Here is a 19948-nt window from a genome sequence, read left to right as displayed (position 1 = left end):
GTGAAACCGGCGGTGGCGTCGTCGTGCTGCGTCGATGCTGGAGCCCCAGTATGACATCTGCGTGCATCGCAGGCAAAAACTGTGAGGCCATGTGCCGCGAAGCGCCGTGCCCGCCGGCACGACAGAAGCCCGTCCCGTACTTTACCCACGGGGCGCGGTGGATTCTCTGTTCACGCTGCGTCAGATTGTCAACCATCGCTGACAGTGGAACAGTACATGCTTAGAACGGACGGGTGATGTTTAATCGTTTCGGCACAAAATTCACGGTCATTCAACTTTATTTCGATTCTCAATTTAATCACGGTATTTTTTAAATCGAAAGTTACGGTCCGTTACCTTGATGAAATATTCCACATATAGTCAACGGGACCGTATTTTGAACGTATGAATCCGTAACCTGTGCCAGCTCGGTTCGGATTCTTGCATTTTTCCTCCTAAAAATAATCCACGAGGACCTAGAGCCCTTTTTCTTTGCATTTTTTCAGGGGGCAAAATGTGAAAATCTGAGCTGAGCTAGCACTGGCTACAGACCAATACATACAAAATACGGTACCGGTGACCATATGTGGGATATTTCGTTAAGTTCACGGACCGTAATTTTCGATTTCCAAAATACAATGATTAAATTGAGAATCGAAACCAAGTTCAGTGACAGTGAGTGCATTATACTCTAATTTTGCGGACCTGTTTCGGCAACTTGGCATGCCACGCTTCACCACATGAATATCAAAATCATGCATGATGGATGATTCCAGCCTCCTGTTATCAAGGTCGTGTAAGATAATTGACGATGCGAAACAGAGATAAATGAAAAATGCATGAGATTTTTTTGAACCATGTGATGATCTATTCGTGACAAAAAATAAGATAATTTTTTTTCCATTGTGATGGATTTAATATTTTTTCTTCACATTTATTTAATCAATTTTATTCCTTTAAACATTGATTCCAAAATACGACATCATCAGGAGATGACGTATTGTATTTCTATAACATGTTTTAGGTACTTTCCAATTCATAGCCGGAGATTTTTCTACAACTTAAGCTGAGTTTGACATTAAGAAAGATGATGACAATCTAGTGTTTTCAACCAGTTTTTGTCCATTCTTCCTTTTGGCAAACCAACTTTTTCTTACTTTTTGTGTAGTTTTTTTTATAGGAGATAAGAAAATAAGTTTAACACGGTTCAGCAACCCCAAACTGAACCTTAGCCACACACATTTGGTATAACTCAATTTCTTTGGCCTAAAAAAGTGTGACATCAATTTGAATAGTCTACTTTAGCAAATATTGTTTTGCAAAAAAAAAGTGGAAAATACTGGCAACTTTAGCAGAATACAAGCATCTGGTATACGTTGAAGGTAACACGGAAGATTTGGTTTTGGTATTTAACTTGCTCTCGTCTGAACTCTTTTTTTAGGTAGTCTGAAGTCTGATTTTTTTTTGAGCACAATCTGAAGTCTGAAATAATCGCATCTTGCTCGCGTGGACTGACTTGGAACAAGATTCAACGAGAGGCTCTCGCAGGCCAACCATTTGGTGAGCCCATAAGAAGAGGCCAAGCCCAAATAGGTAAAGCCTCAATATCGCCCAAACTAAGCTGACCACTGGCCCACTACTGACTAGACCCTAAGCCATCCTCTTCTCCACTTCCCCATCCCTCCTTGCTCGTGGAAAAAACTCGACGCGCTCATGGCGGCGGCGGCGGACTTCGCGCAGAGCAAGCAGGCGATGTCATACGCGCTATGCAAGCACCTAAATCGTGATCCGGTAGGTTCCCCAGCATTCGATTGAATCTTAGAACTCTGGGTTCCGATTTTTGTTGCTTTGTAGGCTCGGAGCGATAGCGTTCCGTTTTTGCTGTTTACTGGTTATGTGGGCATGTCCTTCCTTTCTTACTGGTGCGTGCTGATATATTTGAATGCATATTCTTGGGATTTGGTCATGGTTTAGTTCGACAATAGTATGTTTGAATGGTCTCGCGGGACAAATCTCATGCTGTAACTATGCTGTGATGGGGAATTCAGGTATGTCGATTTACTTGGGAAAGTGAAGACATCTAAGTCACCTACGGTTAAACTGCTTGATTTTTTTAGGAATCCCAATAATAATTGTTAATTTCGTCCAACGAACCTTTCCATTTTTCTTACTGGGGTCATTCTGCTGTGTAAAAATAATATAGTACTAGTATTTAGATAGATGATATGTTAAGCAAGTTAAAAAAATGGCAAGTTATATGTGTTGTGCAAAATAAAGTGATAACACTACATTTGTAGTCAGACATCTTAATAGGCAAGAGAGAGAAATCTAACATTCATTTTCATGCTAAATAATTGTTATCTTTCAGAATGGAACTGAACATTCTGGTTATTATGGTCGCGCTTCTCTCTTATTTGAGTTAATTATGCCAAGAACCAGAAAGGGGCTCTTTTATTTGCCAAGAGCGTACTCTAGCAAGCTGCACATTTTTTGAGCTTCTATCTAACATGTTCAGTGTCCAGAAGATAGTGTAGTTTAGTCGCACAAGATGGAGCCTGAAAAGTTAGTTCTAAGTAGATTGTACGTACAGAGATCTCGAACAAGTATGCATAGTCTCTTACTTAGTTGTTGTTAGTACTGTATTTTCTTGTTCAAAATGTTTGTGTTATGTTTTGTCCATGTCTTTAACTGCTGCCTGGTCATGGTTTGTTACATCACTAATTGAGAAACTTATAGTGATGGTTGTTGTGGATACTCCTGGACCGACTTGTCTAGTGCAGTGTGCACAACCAATGATGAGTAGTACGTACTGTATTATTTGTTGTAATTTGCTACTACTTTGTTTTAACATATTTTTCTCAGTCTTGTCAAGCTGTATTTGCTGGGAGCTGTTACTAATTTCTGTGATAAGTATTACAGAGCGACATATCCAGTACAATTATCAAGGAGAGTGATATTGCAAGCCTGTTCTCACATATTGTGAACCCATCGCAGGATGAGGTATTGTGTTTGCACGTATGTGCAGTGTACACTCATTCCACTTGCATGTATGTGCAGTGTACACTCATTCTACTGTCTACCGACATATGATCTCCTTTTCTTCATTTAGGTAAAGAAGTGGGTTGAATTTTCCAGCAATTTTGTTCAAAGTGACGGAGAACAGCATGTGTTGCTTGGTAACTTAAACCAACATTTGTCCCAGATGTCGGTACTATTGGCCGGTGGATTTAAACCATCAGTTGCAGACATTGTTGTGTTTGCCACTGTACATGTTTTCATGGTATGTATGATGAAACTTTACCTATTTACACGACCACCATCAGATGTTTATTTTTTATTATTTTGTGATCTCTGTGTTAAAACTTACAACTAAATAGATGTCTTTTCAGTTTTCAGATATTTTTTTTGACTCGATTGCATATGTTTTAGTACTAGGTTCTGTAGTACGAGTATTATTTAGTAAAAAATTGTGGAATAATAATATTTCGGAAGTAAATTTGAATGACAAATATATTATTTTCTTGTGGCCAATCTAAGAACCTTTGTCATATTAAGCTGAAAGGTTGACTGCAGGAATTCTAAAATCAAGCATTGTTTCTCTGAAATGTAATTCACACTATCAAATTCTAATATACATGGTTTGTGGGCTACTATTTTGATGTTTTCTTCTTTATCCTTGAATATTCTTAAATCTGCAAAATACTTCCCCAAGTTCTAATTTTATATTGCCTGTTTCAGTGCCATCTTAGTGACAGTGAGTTGCAGAAATGCCCCCATATATTGCGGTGGATGGACTATATTCAGGTTTAAGATTGATCTTTCTGTTTCTTTGTTAATTAAGCTTATCTCTTTATTTAGCTTGTTCATATATGTTTTCTCGAATAAAAGAATCAGATCATTATAAATTTTCCTTTCTCTTCATCTCATTGTCCCATTTGTTACACAGAATCAAATACAATTCCCATGTTTTCCTTCTTTCTTATTCATCTAGATGTTCATCTTTGTACATAGTTGATTTACAATGTTTACATGTTTGAAATATGCGAGTACTATCTCATTTCTGGGACTAGCTATGTTTTTAAAGTATTTCTTTTATCTGCTATCGAAAGCCTATTCAGCCTTTTCGCAAAAAACAAAACAAAAACAAAGCCTATTCATCTCACTTTAATGGAGCTACTTTTACCTTTTCAAATCAACTTGTGATTTACATTCTAACTTGTATACACTTGCTTAGTTGGGTAGTTATTCAGCTATAGTTTCTTACATAAGTAACTACATGTTGTCTTCATACCTAAGTGTAACTGTAGCTTTATGCTGACGAGAGTCTCTTAAGAAGTACTCCATCCGTCCCATATTAAGTGACTCAAATTTGCCCAAATATGAATGTATCTATGCCTAAAAAGCATCTAGATACATGTAATAGAAAGTCACTTAATATGGGACGGAGGGAGTATACTGCATACCACTGTAATTAACAGGATGCTATATTTCAAGTCATTTATGCCATGTTACTGTTTGATGCAGAATGCCGTTGATTTTGGTACGACGGTGCAAAAGATAAATGTGACCAAATCTGTCTTCAATCCACCTTCTGTAAGTAATTATTTTGGTGATCTGGAAATGTTTATACTTTTCTATTTAATTTGTAGTACTCTGTATTTCATATACAACAGGAAGTCAACTCTCTGAACAGGCAATTATTAGGTGACATGGAAATATTTCTATTTTTCTATTTCATTTGTCACTGTGTTTACAATATCATATTCGAATTTGATCTGTTAAATTTATGTTCGCTTACATCTTTGAAATCAAAGTGATACAAATACTATTGTGAGCTGGAAACATTAATCTTCAGAGAACTGATAAGAACACTGATATACAGTTTTGTTTTTCCAATTGTCTTCAGAACATGGTTGGGAAAAAGGTTATGTTGAAATCACAAAAGTAACTCTACTAGTTCTTAATTCTACTTGACAGCATCCAAAGAAAGCTGAAAAAGGAGATGTTGATCCCAGTTGCAAGAAAGTTCTATCAGGTCAGAAGATCACGGAGAAGTCAGATGGAACTGCCGACTCCAAAAAGGCTGCAGTGGAGGTAGTTTATTATGTAATCTATATTGCTCCTCATTAGTTATGAACTTTTACGTACCAGTATTTTAAGAAGGCACTGGTGATTCATGGTGCTGTGAAGATTTGGGTGGAATTTACTATTTCACAGCATTTTCGTATTCTTTCCTGCAGTGCCTGGCCTGAGTAGTTTGTACTAATAAATCCGCAGTAGATTTTAGTTATGATTCATGTAGCCATATGTGCAATGCACCAGAAAACTAGGCGGACTGCAAATATCAAAATGTTTAGGCATTTACAGCTTTTGCAGAGCAGTGTTGATTTTCATGTTTGTGAACAAAATTTTCTTCTCCGTTAGTCGGTGAGTTTCTGTTGGTTGATTCTTTTCAGAATAAAGTTCCTGGGGATCAAGCAAATCCTACTTCCGCCAAAAACAACAAACCTTCGGGGGATAAAAAGAAAGCCCAAGAAAAGACTGCAGGAAAAGCAACAGAGGCAGCTCCACAGAAAAGTGCAGAAAAGGATTCAGAGTGCAGTGTAAGTATCCTGAATATACAGGTTGGCGTTATCCGCAAAGCATGGAAGCACCCATCAGCTGACAGGTACCCTTATGTTTCCACATTAAACAGCACTTGAAATTGTTCCACTAGTTGTATGACACTTTTCCATCTGACATTTCAACTGGCTATTTTTTGCAGTCTTCTGGTGGAGGAGATAGATTTGGGAGATGGCAATGTGCGTCAAGTTGTTAGTGGTCTTGCTAAGTTCTTCAACCCAGATGATCTTGTTGTAAGTAGTCTACTGCAGCAAGGAACTCAAATGATTTGTTCATTTTGCTCTCTTATCCATGATGATGTGTTCTGTTATAACTTATAAATATTTGCCCTTTACTTTTTCAGAATCGGCACGTTGTCTTGATCACAAATGTGAAGCCTGGGAAGCTGCGGGATGTAATGTCTGCAGGATTGGTATGTTTTGTTCCATCCTTAGTCTGTTCATCATCTTTTCCCAAATACTACTGTGGTGAAATGCCAGCTTCAGGCAAGCATTGTTGTCCACTGCTAAATCATTACCCCGTGTGTTGTATACTAACTTCGTACTGGTAGAAACATTAAAATGGTCACTGAAAAATTCCTCACTGAAGAGAATAATAACTTTCAAAATATGCCATGTGAAACCCTTGTCTTAGAACAATTGTGCGTTAGTCTATCCTTACGATGTTTTTCTCCACCCTCATTCCAAATTGTAAGCACTCTTTTGTTTGCTGGAATTTTTTATTCATATTGAGTTTTGACATGTTTTTACATTATACTTTTTGCCAGGTCCTGTGTGCTTCAAATAAAGACCATACAATTGTGGAGCCTTTGATTCCTCCAGAAGGAGCCAAGCTTGGTGAACGCATTTCATTTGCTGGGTAAGAATCATGTCTTGCAGATGCGATATATTTATATTTATGAAGGGTGTATTGTGCAATTCTATGGATCATGTACTATGTCCAATCTTCTGGTCTATTCATATCTATGAAGTAGCTGACATGCCATTTTGTATAAAGTTTTGAGTTTGTTATGTAAGTTGTTGCACAATAATATTTGGAAGTGCAATTTGGTTGAACCAAGTGTTGTGCTATCTGTTGAAATTTTGGAGCATGATCTGTAATTTAGCATGCTTGGCATTGTGGTTGTGGTTAGTTGTCTTACAGGACAAGGAGTTTGTTTGCTTGTGGTACTTGTGAAACGAAGATTGTGGTTGACACTTCAAATTTCTTTCCCATTGAGTTATTTGATTACTACTATTTGACCTGCACCATTTGCAAACATGTATGTTTACCAATTTTCCATGTTTTCGTTGCTGTCATTTAAATTATATTTCACTTGTAGGTTTGACGGGAAGCCAGAAGATGTTCTAAATCCAAAGAAAAAACAGCTGGACAAGATCACGCCGGTATGCATTTATCAATGGCCCATTTTGTTTGATGTTATCTTCTTTTTGTCCTTGTGGTGTTCAAAATGGTCTGAGTAAATTCAGCCAGTTATAGTTGGACAAGCTACCGAACTATTGTCATAAGATGTAGACATGCCTCCCTGAATGCCATTGCATATTTAATTGTATACATTACATGTGCTAAAAAATAACTTTTCTTTATTATACCAGCATCTCCGTACTGATGAGAATGGCATTGCAACATTCCGAGGGATACCGTTCATTACATCGGCTGGTCCATGTCGATCTTCAGTTCCTAATGCGGATGTTAAGTGAGCAACTCATTAAACATACTGACATCAAACATTGATGTGCTTAAAGCACATGCTAGGTGGCTGTACCATTTTATCTTAACATCTTATTATGCCCATATCAAATGTTACTAAATGGCACGGAGTTGTCCATCCATCGAGTCTTAATATCAGAAAGCAAATTTTGACTCATCTATGTGCAAAAGGCAACAAAAAAAAAACATTTGCTTTGCAAACTGTTGTACAAAAGGTGATCAACAGTTTGCATAGTTTTGTGTTAGGCAAGAGAGCTGGAATGACTCGGTTTTCTCGCCCTTGGTTTCAGTTTAGTACTACCCTAGTTGGCACGCGGATAGTAATTAATGTACTGTATCTGTTTGAGACCTTCATCTCAGTGCTGGCGCATTAATATGTTTAGTAGAACAAGCAATGCCTTGCTTCATGGGAGAGTTAGCACGAGGCTACGGGCATCTGCGTTCTTCCTTGTGGAGCTCCTTTTGTCTGTCCTGCACCTTTTGGCTCTTACCTTGCCGGAAGCAACGAATGTTTGTGATCTGTTTTCGTGCGTCTCGGCCGTGGGCATTTGTTACCCTTTCTTGGGTTAATTTTCAGGTGTCGTGTGAAAACTGATGGTCACCTGCTCTCCTCGCACGAAAAGGAGTAAATAACCTCCTTTTTTTTGTTGAACCTCTTTAGTTCTCAGCATTGGCTCTAATCTTCATCGGAAAAGTAATTTTGTTTCCCCCGTTTCGATCGTTTTGAGATTACGAAAGAAAACGCTTGATATTGGACGCCGCAATGGTTTCGACGCGTGGTTTCATTTCTGCTCTTATGATGGCAGTGGCAACAGTTGGCGAAGATTCACTGTCCTGACTCGTGAGCATGAATTGAGTGCAGTGGCTTGACTCTTGATTACTCATATCTGTACACGTAAAATTTGAAAAAAATAAACAACTGCTCTTCCAAACAGCCCTATACTTCATATCTGTACCCCTAAAATTTATGAGGATCTCTTCATGCGTGGACGGGGGGCTTCAACATCCTCTACTTCACGAAAGCCGAAAAGGAGGAAGAAAGAAACGAATCCCCAGCAAAATCCCCGCAGCGGCCCGAACCACCGAACGAAACAAAACAAAATTTAGCCCGTCCGCGTCCGAGCCGAACCAAAAGCCCCGAAGAAACCCCACCAAACTCTCCTCCGTTTTGCTCCCATTTCCTTCGTGCCGTCCGCCTCCGACGTCTCGTATCGCCTCCGCTCCCCTTCTCCAACCTCGCCACCCGGCCTCCCCTCTTCTCCACCCGGCCTCCCCCGAAGTTCGCAGCCGCCGCGGAGCGCCTCGTCCCCATGGCGGCCTCTCTCCTACATGCGGCCTCCTCCCCACTCGCGAGCACCAACCCGCCCGCCCGCGCGCCTTTCCGCCCCCTCGCATCCTCCCCGTTCCTGCGGCTCGTGCGCTCCTCCCCCGACCGCCGTAGCCGACTGGACGCCCCGCCGCTCCGCGCTCTCTCGGCCGGCACCCGTCTCGCCGCCGGAGGGGACGCCCCCCGTGCTCGCCGCGTCGTCCTCGCCTTCGCGGGGGAGGAACCCGTGAGTAGTCCCCCTCTCCGAGATCCTTGCGCTTGTTTCTGTCTCATGCGATGATGTTTGGTTTGACTCCTGAAGCGTATTTCTTCTGTTCCTGCCTATCTGATCTGCTGCTAGTCTGTAGTCCGTCTCACCTGCCCTTTTGCAATGTTTTATTTTGTTTTTTGTGCGCGATGAACGGCTGAAAATAGTCTTTGGTGCGCTGCGCGTTTACAGTTTCTGCCGCGTCGAGTGCTCTGTGAAATGCGGGGATGTTTGTCTTATGGTAGTGGTGTTTCTGTTGGTGCGTAGAGTTGATGTGACCAATTTGTTGCGGTAATGCCGTGATTTCGTGCCTGAACTGCGATGTTCAAATTATCTTTCCGAAGTTTACAATTGTTTTGTCTAAATTCAGGTGGGTTCAGAATTGGGTGATGACAAGGAAAAGGAGAAGTCTGAGATAGAGCCCGAGGAGGCCCAAGAAGTGTGGAGGGAGATGCTCAACCAGTTCAAGACCGAGGCCATCCGAATGCAGGCCCTGACAACGCAGGCATATGATGTCTACTCCAAGAGAGCAAGGGAGGTGCTGTTAGAGGCCGCGGAGAAGCTGAGGATCCAGGCAGATAAAGCACAGAAGGACCTGACTGTGATTGCCGCGGAGGTTGGTGAGGAGGGGCAGGAATATCTAAAGCTGGCAGCTCAGAACTCCCCAGATTCAATCAAGGACATCACTGAGACAATCAAGGGGCTTGGCAAGTTGAATGGGCTATCAGAGTATCATGATTATCATGTCAGCATTCCGTTTGGTATGTAAATGCATTATGCTTGTAGCATTTCTAGTGATAGTGATCTAATTAATTACCATGCTGAAGGTTGACAAAACATGTGACTCATTTTGGCAATTGCTCTGGTAGATCATGAGTTGTATATGCAGTTTTGTTGGTGCTGCCTTTCTTTCTAAGGGTTAAACAGTATTTCATGGAACTGTATTGTTAAATGTAGGTACCTTCCTTACCATTGGAGGTTTCCTGAACTTCATGCTAACTGGAAGTGTATCTGCAATACGCTTCGGTTTTGTTCTTGGGTTTGCACTGTTGGCTCTGGGTGTCTCAAGTTTGAGATCGCAAAGAGCAGGCGGTCGTCAGCCTCGTCTTTTGTTGAAAGGCCAAGCTGGTTAGTTCATTTCCTCTCACCATATATTCCTTGCTTTACTTTATTTCTTCTTTTTTAATTATTGAAGTGGAGAACCTTGTAATGCATATGATGTGTATCCTTATATGACATGTCTGTAATGTTCGCGACCTCAACAGAAAACAGAACGAAACAAAAGAGAAGTAAAAGAAATCACATGGTTTGGTATGCCATTAAAAAAAGTACATGGTTTGTGCTTTAGGTTCAAAAGATTACTGTTCCACAGACCTATTTGTTTTGTATATTTACTTTTTAGGAGTTTCATGTTTTTTTGCTTATTTATATTTATTGAGTGAGGTGATATGCATATGTTGTTTTTATGCGTACAATCAGATCCGGCAAAACTCTGCCGAAAGCAAATCAGTGAATTTCCAGTTACGAAGTGTATGGTTATTACAAATAAGGATTAGACTTCCATCTAAACAGAATATTTTCATCAGACTTCTGATGTGATGTAGCTAAATTCGATAGCTTCTGATAAAATATAATCAGATTAGTGCAAAGTAAATCAGCAGGGATCCAGCATGATATTGTTGAGAACTATCGATATACCTGGACTTTGAATAGTTCTATCCGAGTCAATTTTAAGAACTGTTTTGTTATTACTGCAATCTTGTTCGTGCTTCAACAATACCAAGTCCGTTGGTTCGCGCAAAAGAGTAATTGTTTTTTTTTTGCATGGTTGGCATTTTTCCTCTTCATTTTTAGTAGCAAAACTGATGGTTTTGCTGTCTGGTGGAAGCTCATGTTCAGTGATGACATGTACATATATATTTGAAAAGGAAATGCAGGTGACATACGTGTAAATTCGACAGAAGAAATATGGGAGGTGGTATTTTATTGCCATATGCCGTTTCCGTATTAAAATCGATCACATTTGAAGGTTATGAAAAAAGACAGAAGTCTGCATGAAGTGATTTGTCCTTTTTATGCAATATTGTCTTTTTATTTATAGCTTGCAGATGTGATTGTGCTTGATCTTAATGTTTTGCATGGATATGGAATGCCACCATTTTATCCGCAGCTATTTTCAGGCTTTTGTTTTGGAATTTCCACACATACCAAACGGAATGCTGACATGATAATCATGATACGCAGCTATTATCAGCAGCTATTATCAGCTATTTTCAGGCTTTTGTTTTGGAATTCCCATGGAGTTTAGACTTAAGTGAGTTCCAGAAGACACCAAAATATAAGCCGTAGATACATAGCATCCAAGTTTTTAACTGTTCATCTTGACGATGCAATGTGCTTCTCGTTTGATTCGTGTTTTTGATTTTGTACATTCACTTGCATTGGCTGTGTAATAATATTGAGTCTCATTCTCATTGTCATTGCACATTGAATAATTATCTGAAGATTAAGTTGTCAATTGAGCTCTGATAAAACCGTTTTATTATTATTGTCTTAACTTGCAAATTTCTAAACATACTTGATTTGTGGCATGCAGCTATTGCAAGTGTCATCTTCCTCAGGGAATTATCAATTTTCTTCCAGGTATTGCTACTATGATAATTCCACCTTTCCCATGTTAGCAATATCAGAATTTAATTTGACTGCTGTGTGTGCAGTACGGGTGGTTTCCAAATATTTTTGTGGTCCTTCTCAGGTCAGTACACGCTTAATCTCCTTACTTGGAATATTTTCATCCTTGCATCAGAGGAACATGTGGGGATGCAGAAACAGTTGTTGTCATAAACTATCTTGATCCTTGCATGTTTATGTTCTTGCCCATGCGTATATCTACCTGCAAGACTGCATAAATGGCTTCTAGCTGTAACTCTATTCCCTAATTTGCATGAGATAATCTCCTTGAAAAGCTTGTTGCTGTGGCTTTATGTGGTCAACATGGCATAATGATATTTCCACCAGTTGCATTTGATCTGTCTGGCAACCTGTGACTTTGCGATAGATCACTTCGCATTTACTGCACTCCATGGTTTTTCCCCAAAACGATGGGTGCAATCACCTGATAGACAGCCGGCGCTCCCCCTTTTTACTAACCCTGTCTTTTTGTTGTTGTCACCTTTGAGTATTTTCTAGTGTGTTATACTTGAAGGTACGATTTAGAAGCTGATAATTACTTCAGGCTGGGCCATAGATACTTTTTTTTTCCCTTGAGTTTCCCTCCTGTATATTGCATGTGTGTTATAGTACAAGACTTGCACCATTATCAACCCCAAATGTGATTAATGTTTCTTTAATTGCAATGACTGAAACTAGTGCAATTATCTTAAGATAGTTGATTTCGAACATTCGACACAAAATGCAGTCAAGAATAGTAGTTGGCCATGTACTGTTCCCCCACCAACTTAAATATCTGGTAGTTTTGCTACTCGCTCAAGTTCTCAAAACGGTTGCGTTTTGGACATTGGCATGATCTCCAAAACACAACAAATCATTTTTGTAAAATTATATTTTTAACATCTAATGAGATTATTATATTGCGAAAGTACTTTTTGAGAGAAATCAACACTCATAATGCCAAATGTAAAAAAATATAGGCAGTGGAAGTTTTGGAAGTATGACTAGACCTATGCCATCAGCATCTTGTGAACTGGAAGAGTACTAGATTTCATGGTGTTTTTCTTTCAGTAATTAAGACGACTATTATGTGGTTTGCTTTGTTTAGGGAATATTGTAGTGGTATTGTACATGTTGCTTCGACAAGCGGTTGTGTGCGTGTGCCTGATAAAGCTATTTTAGATTGAAGCAGAAACCAATGTTCATTATTTTATTTATGCTGCAGTGGAGCGGTGGCAGCCTTTTACATTCACCGCATTGTGACTGGGGGCAACAAAGGTCCAAGCACTGAGAGTGGTTCAGAGAACTAATGGTAAGACCTAACATGTTTCGTGCAAAGATCTTGTTTATATGCCATCACCATGTATATTTTACAGTATGTCCACTTTGATAACTGATATATATCCTTGAATGTAGAAGTTGCTTCTCATCTCATGATGCAAACACAATGGGATGGACCAGATGATCGGGGAAACTTGGGGTTCTGAAGATTGATTGTGTCCCTTTGCCTCTTAAGGTTTCCTTTCTTGAGCGGTCAACTCAGGCACGCTTCAGTTTGCCTGTAGTGTCTCCTCAAAAGGCTTGCTCGCATACCTGTACTCGTCACCTATCATGGTTGCGGCCTTGGTTCTTTTCCTCATGTAATATAGATGCTAGCCTGGAACAACAATAAGATATGGCCCTGGAAGGTCCTGTCATGCTCATGTAGCCATCTGTTCATTATTCATGTTGTTTATTTATAACACATTCAATGTCTAGTGAAATCCTGCAATACAGTTGACATATCTCGTCTCAGTAGGTTGCCGTTTGCCTGTTTTGCCCTCAACGTCACAATCGGAGGATCGCAACTTTCACCTGCCCAGCTACACCGTTTGAATCTGTTTATTTGTTTTTCCTCCGGTTTCAGATGTGGGGGAACATGTTTTAGCTAGCAATGTGATAAGTAGTGAAAATCCTGGATGAACACTCCTGCAATGTGATGTCTTATACAATCCCTGGTGGATCAGTAGTAATAAAGTCTACATTTCAACCTCTTAGCCGGGTTCTTTCGCCCACGAATCGTCACTAATCGCTACTAACGGTTGGACTACTGCGACAGCCGAACCCCCACTGCAAATCTGTTGACTAAAAAACAGGACACAAAATGTATCGCACGCTGAGGCACCTGCTACATGCTATGCTCTACTGAAGCATAGCGACCAGAGGGAGATCACCGAAACCGAGGGAGTTGACGACGGATTCCCAGTCGAAGCTGCCTTCCAGAAACTCCATTACAGGGGAAGGAGAAGCGCCAAGTTCCACCTCCGACGACGAAGAGGAAGAAGACGACGACCATCCCCGCCACGACGTCCCGGACCCGGCGGGGATCAACGGCGGCAGAGCCGATCCCCTGTCCCGACAGACATCCACAAGTCCTGAAGCGTTGTTCGAGCCGAATTCAACAACGACGGTTGGAGCCGGCAGTAACGCGGCCGCCGTTCCTGCAGCTTGCTGCTGAAACGCGGCGGCGGCGCCGTCTCCCTGCCCGCACGTGTGCTCGCCGTAGTAGGCGACCGCGTACGCCGCTGGCTCGTCCCGCGACCGCTGCACCCGCCGCGTCGCAACGCAGCCCTCGCCTCTGTACGCGCAGCGGTAGTAGAGCCTGCAAAGGCAGAAATCGCGATTGAATTTCCTGATCAAGGCGAGTGATTTCTACTCTGCAAGTGTAAGCCACGAACGTGCGTGCTCACCTCGGGTGCCTGCATCCGTTGATGTCCTTCTGCCCGTACTTCCTCCACGCGAACCCGTCCTCCGTGGTGCCGCTCTCCACGACCTCCCCGCGCGCATCCGCGCCGCCACGCGCCCTGCGAGAAGCAGGAGGGCCGGCTGCTGCGGCGAAGCCAGGGACGTCCGTGGCCTTCCTCTTCTTCTTGGCAGCAGCGCCCGGATGACAACGACTCATGGCGGCGATGACGCGGTCGCAGCAGCGGAGGATCTCCGCGGCGAGCGCCTGGTTCTGCAGCTGCTCCCCCGGCAGCGTCGTCGGGGACGCGGCCCGGAGCAGCTCCCCGAGGTGCGCCGCGGACTGCTGCCCCATCGTCATGAGCTCCAGCACCACGGCTGTCGGGGTCGCCAGCGCCATGCTTGCACTTGCTAGTTACTACTGTGTCTTTGCTCGATTGCTCGGGTCAAATTCTTCGCGCTGCAGCTGGAGCTGAACACAGTAGAACTGGCACCGATTAACTTGCGAGCGCAGGCTGCTCGTTTTCGCTTTTGGGTGGTGGGGTTTGTGTCAGTGCCGCCCCGTGTCAAGCCCGGAATTTATAGCCGTGTAGCGAGCCTTCTTAGGACAAGGGGAACCCGCGGGGAAGCAGCACGGAAGCGGCCGGAACCGGAACCCCCCTGCTGCTCGTGCTCCCGTGTGTTTTGCGCTTGCGCGCGCTAGATACGCCCGTGCCGTCTTAATCGGACCACACTGCGTGTGTTGGGTTTTCTGGACTCCGGTGAGTGTGTGCCGGTCGAAGTCGAATCGAGAGGAGCCAAGAGAGAGGGACTGCGAGCACGATAGTGGTGCGATGTTCTTTTTTTGCGACGGTTGACAAATGACAACTGATGTGCTATGCAAAAAAGGTGCGACAATTGTTTTATTCTGAGGATCGAAGCTACAGTAGCCCGGAGTCCGGATGCAATGGACGACGTGTAGTGGTTACGGGGGAAAACGTGTCGCGCGCTCTTTGTTACGTGTACAGTCACATGGGTTTGAGTAAACTTGAGCTAGCTCACTCGCTAATACTATACGGGTCGTGCAGGCAGAGGCAGCACAGAGTCCTGATCAATGCTTAGAAAACCACGTACATACGCGCTCGGAGATGCAGGAATCAAAAGAAAATGCAAGTGTCCCTTGATTCGCTGAGGGTTGACGCGAGCATGGTTCCTGCTCATCTCTCCAGATTCGGATTCTCAGGTTCAGTGTACTGGTAGAGCGAAGCAGCGAAAACCAACATTCGAACATTGAGGCTCAGATTAATTAAGATCGTTGTTTCTCACTGCGCCATGTATACTAATATTTGTTTTGCAAAATATACGCAGGGCAACACCTAGAAATTGATTAGCCAAACAGAAAAATAAACAAAAACTAATTGAAAACCGAATTATTATATCTAGATTAACGATACTACTAAGTCTTAAACTCGAACAAAAGATTTAAAGTGGTTGTGTAATCTGAAAGGCAAATTTACGATACTAACCTTTTTTCCCCGTCTAAAGCGGAGTACCATGTAAGGGTATTTTAGACTTTTCGGATTCGATCAAGATTCGACTCTAATGGAGTTCGAAGAAAATACAGAGCAACCCAATGTTGTCGATAGATTACGGTTTTACACTTGTGTCCTGATACTTTTTATGGCAGTCTATACATTCATAATACCGGAGTACGAAGAAGTATCTGTTAATCAGACTCTAGACGATCAGATAAGAAAGACAGTGAGTTGTTTTATCATTTCGTGTGGTACCATAAAAGACCCATCTGCAACTTTTCGCCGGGCCACTTACGCTGATCTTCCTTTTCGAACACCGATATAAAGTATAAAATTTGCACATTAAGTCAGGTCTCGTATCTTCAACTTGTACAACAAGAAGCATAAAAGAGTTGATTACGAGTGAGAACACCGATTGCTCAGTCCTTCCCAAGTCTAATATAATTTAATGGGCGGATGGCTAGTGATGATGCTCAAGTAGCGTGGTTAGGTCCAAGTGTTCAGCTGTGGGTGTGTGCATGCTTTCTCACTATGACTACCAACATATGCGGCAGTTATGCGCGCTTTGTTGTTCTTCTTTTGATAGAACTGGCCTGGCCACAGTACGTAGTCACTACATCACTACATCTCTTCCATCAGGTCGTAGCCAGGGGCCGGGGGCACGCTAAGCTATGGCCTTTACCAATATGGGCGGGAGGCTTTCTGTAAGGATCAAGAATCAATTTAGCATCTTTTTTTGTATTCTTTTGCTCGCTTAGTGAAGACATTTAATGAAGACTATAAGCTATGGACTTTAGTATGAATAGCGGCTTTTGTTGCTTTTAAAGACATATAAAATGGTAGATAAGATTGTCTTGTCTTGCACGTTTCGCATCATTCAGTGAAGACAATAAAATAAAATATGATGTACTCCTAATAGATTATCTTCTACTCAATCCGATTCATAAAAAATGTCGTCCTTTTTGACCAAAGTTAGTACAAATTTTGTACTAACTGAGCGTACAAATTTTGTACTAACTGAGCGACATTTTTTATGGATCGGAGAGAGTAGTGTTCTATCTTGCAATTGGTGTAAGTCAATAAAAGTAGTTAAATAACTTAAATAAATGTGAAGAAAGGCTAAAATCTAGTACAATGAGAAAAAAATGTATTTGTCTTATCTTTCTTGCGAAAAGATCATCTCTTATTTAAGAAAACGGTCAGTTTTTTTTTTCATTTTTCTATCTTCCACATCCGTACTTCCGTAGTCATCCTATGGGGCGGCGTGGCGCTGTTAAAAGAAGACTGATGTAACCTCACTGTACATGCGCTAACCTTCTGCTACATTCTAGCGTTTTCAGTATGTTTAGAAACTAGCTTAGGGGGTTTCATAAATCTTGAGTGAATTCCACTTTTACCCCTAAAATGCATTTTGTGAGACTTTTTACCCATTTTAGTAGTAATTCTTCAAAACTACTCTATTTAGTAAACCTCGTTCCACTTTTTATCCCTTTTAGGTCTTGTTTGGTGTTCAAGTAGCTAGTGTTTTGGTATTTGAGGGGTTTGGGTGTTCACCCAAAACTCTCAAAACCCAAAGCACTAGTGTTTTTTTGTTTTTAAAAAAAGCACTAGTACGAGAAGTATTTTAATTTGGTATAAAAATGAAGTTTTTGTGGGAAATTTTTTTAGTGATAATCACGTCTAATCATTTCTTATCAAACAACCTTCGATGTTTCTAGTGTTTTTCAATTTGAAATGGATAGTTCCATAGAAAACACGCTAAAATTTCTAGTGCCAAACAAGTTTTCTGAAGTGGATCTCACATTCTCACCGTCAGAATTCTCAAAAACTCCTGGCCTGCTGCTGGCTCTGCCAGCGCTTCCGCCACGCAGCCGCCAAGACTAGGAATTCCAAGCTTATTCCTTTGAGAAATACTCCCTCCGTTTCATAATTCTTGTCTCAAATTCGTCAAAAAATAAATGTATCTATTCTTAAAAAGTGTCTAAATACATGTACAATTTCGACAAGAATTATGAAACGGAGAGAGTACTAATTAAATGGGACTTGACATTTCCATATGGCCGTATTTGACATAGATTCTTTACACAGGAAGAGAATAATCGAATACCTGTGGCCCTGTGCGCAGAGTGGCATATTCATCGGCTGGCAACACACCGACCAGACTCCATTAATTTATTTTTGACGAACCAGACTCCATTAATTTATTTTTGACGAGCCGGACTAAATTATAATTTAGGAGAAAATATGTCACGTTGACTCGAGAGTAGTTCGGAATATACGATGAATTTCCAAGTTAGTCAACTTGCGCATGCAGATCGAAGACCATTGAAAGTACAGTTGCAAATTCGCCGTGCGGAACAAACGGGCTTAAGACTTTCACGCATATGGGTACAGAAACTGTGCTTAATTTGTCTTCCACTAGCATCAAATTAATGCGTAGCGCAAAGTCGCCATCTGTATTCCGTGGTCTCGTCATGAAATTTGTTCTTCAGGGTACCACGTACTTGTTTGACCAATGCGAGTTCCAGGACTACCGAGTACGGGACAGGGGCGTAGCTCGTCCTTGTTAATTAGTAGTACTGCAAATTGTGAGAGAGAAGGTACACCAACCGAAGAATTTTCCCTGCAGGCATTAATTTGACCGAAATGTGCTTGGATTCGATAGTGATATGGAGGTAGCTCTGCTCTGCTCAGGCTGATCGAATGCCACGCGATCATACGCGATTGACTGGCCTTGGCTGGTTAATTAACGCAAATCGTCACGCAGGCACACTTCCAGTTGGTAATCACCGATGGAGCAAGAAAATGACATTACTCAAGCGGAAAAAAAGATACGAGTAAGAACCATGCGTGGTGTGTGCACCGCATGCTTGACTCGGCACGACAGTGTTATCTTTGAAGAGGTCCAAATGGAATGGATGCGTGCTGATGCTTTTTTAAAAAAAAAGAGAGAGTAGAAGATGCATGCTATCTGTAGTTCCTGGAGCACCGCTGATTGATTGGGTAAAAAATTGCGGGGAGATTCGGTAAAAATTGCTCTGAAAAAGAAACGCAATCCTTTATTTAGAAAGAAAATGACATAACTCAGAATATATGGTTGCTGATAAAAACTGAAAGTGATCGATTTGGTAACATGCATGGGGTTTTCTGAAGAAAGAGTACTGGGGACCGAGTGATCTATTTGGCATCGGGCACGCAGCGCACGCTGGCATATTTAAGTGACCAGATATCTCCATCAGAGAATTGGAAAACTTTCATTCCTACGTAGAGACTTCTTCTCTTTGCAGTAAGCCAGTAACGACTGATGGTCAAATTATGTGGTAGTACACCAGTAGAATATGATTTAACTCGCAGGAAAGCGCGTTGCAAGAATGCATGCACTTGGCTATCCTTTTTTCCTGTTTTACTATGACGGGGTTATCGTCACATCGCGGCAGAGTGGCTCATGCATGGTCTGAAGCCGCACGTGCAGCACGATTAGTCTTGCGACCGCATAGTGCTACTACTAGCTAGTAATCTTCCGTGCATGATTGCTTTCTGAATGACCAGAGATTGGGTTCAAGAAAATGAAGAGCACAATTACAACGGGCGCAGTAGCCAGTAGGCCCGAGAAGTAGAAAGGAATTTAGTACTCCGTAGCATATTGTTATACTACATCCAAAACGTCAAACATCGTCAAATTAAAATGCCGGACATTGCAATTGCAACAGGACATAAAGGTGCATGCCTGTGTATTCAAATGTCAACAGGTCAACCTGCGGCAGGGTTGACCCCAAAATTGGACTCCCGCTTAATTACTCAATATGTCCACGAGAAAGAGTTCGAAGGAATGAACACCTTAACATACTAAAATAGGTCTCTCCTACGATTTAGTCCTATATCCATACAGTACCGCACTACGATGACATGTATGATGTATATAGTCAACACACTCTGGACCTGATGGCACCACGATAATTTGGGCTGGTGCTAAACGGTTTCAAGAGTCAAAGGATTCCTTGTAAAAAAAATTGTTTGGCAGTCCACATTTTATTTCCAAATTTTGTATAAGATTCATTTGGTTGAATTCGAGTTCTATAAATTTTAAATTAAAAAATCATATAGGTACAATTACATGAAATTTCATGCATGTTTGTCTGCTAGATGCATGGGATGAGA

At 41.6% G+C, this 19948-nt stretch overlaps 3 protein-coding genes across 4 annotated transcripts; 2 read left to right on the top strand and 1 right to left on the bottom strand.

Moving 5' to 3' along the window:
• The first annotated feature begins 1610 nt into the window (after window positions 1–1610).
• On the top strand, window positions 1611–7472 carry LOC100837985 (aminoacyl tRNA synthase complex-interacting multifunctional protein 1). The gene is made up of 12 exons (XM_010234192.3): window positions 1611–1770; window positions 2899–2979; window positions 3089–3259; window positions 3718–3783; window positions 4504–4572; window positions 4957–5073; window positions 5436–5647; window positions 5744–5834; window positions 5945–6013; window positions 6368–6459; window positions 6923–6986; window positions 7197–7472. The coding sequence occupies exons 1-12, from the start codon at window positions 1693–1695 to the stop codon at window positions 7299–7301; spliced, it is 1215 nt and encodes a 404-aa protein (XP_010232494.1). The 5' UTR covers window positions 1611–1692; the 3' UTR covers window positions 7302–7472.
• A 955-nt stretch (window positions 7473–8427) lies between these two features.
• On the top strand, window positions 8428–13335 carry LOC100840901 (protein FATTY ACID EXPORT 3, chloroplastic). 2 transcript variants are annotated; one of them, XM_010234191.3, is made up of 7 exons: window positions 8428–8864; window positions 9256–9646; window positions 9843–10013; window positions 11482–11528; window positions 11603–11640; window positions 12781–12867; window positions 12975–13335. In XM_010234191.3, the coding sequence occupies exons 1-6, from the start codon at window positions 8622–8624 to the stop codon at window positions 12863–12865; spliced, it is 975 nt and encodes a 324-aa protein (XP_010232493.1). In that variant the 5' UTR covers window positions 8428–8621; the 3' UTR covers window positions 12866–12867; window positions 12975–13335. The 2 variants fall into 2 exon arrangements, with proteins under 2 accessions (XP_010232493.1, XP_003564498.1); XM_003564450.4 differs by having other exon boundaries at window positions 8430–8864; window positions 12972–13335.
• A 163-nt stretch (window positions 13336–13498) lies between these two features.
• On the bottom strand, window positions 13499–14859 carry LOC100837676 (probable WRKY transcription factor 70). The gene is made up of 2 exons (XM_003567182.4): window positions 14285–14859; window positions 13499–14196 (listed from the first exon to the last, which is right to left on the bottom strand). The coding sequence occupies exons 1-2, from the start codon at window positions 14674–14676 to the stop codon at window positions 13737–13739; spliced, it is 852 nt and encodes a 283-aa protein (XP_003567230.1). The 5' UTR covers window positions 14677–14859; the 3' UTR covers window positions 13499–13736.
• Between the last annotated feature and the right edge of the window lie 5089 nt (window positions 14860–19948).

The sequence above is a fragment of the Brachypodium distachyon genome, chromosome 2 (assembly GCF_000005505.3).
Source record: "Brachypodium distachyon strain Bd21 chromosome 2, Brachypodium_distachyon_v3.0, whole genome shotgun sequence".
NCBI classification, from domain to species: Eukaryota; Viridiplantae; Streptophyta; class Magnoliopsida; order Poales; family Poaceae; genus Brachypodium; species Brachypodium distachyon.
This window is presented reverse-complemented; position numbering and strand designations above follow the sequence as displayed.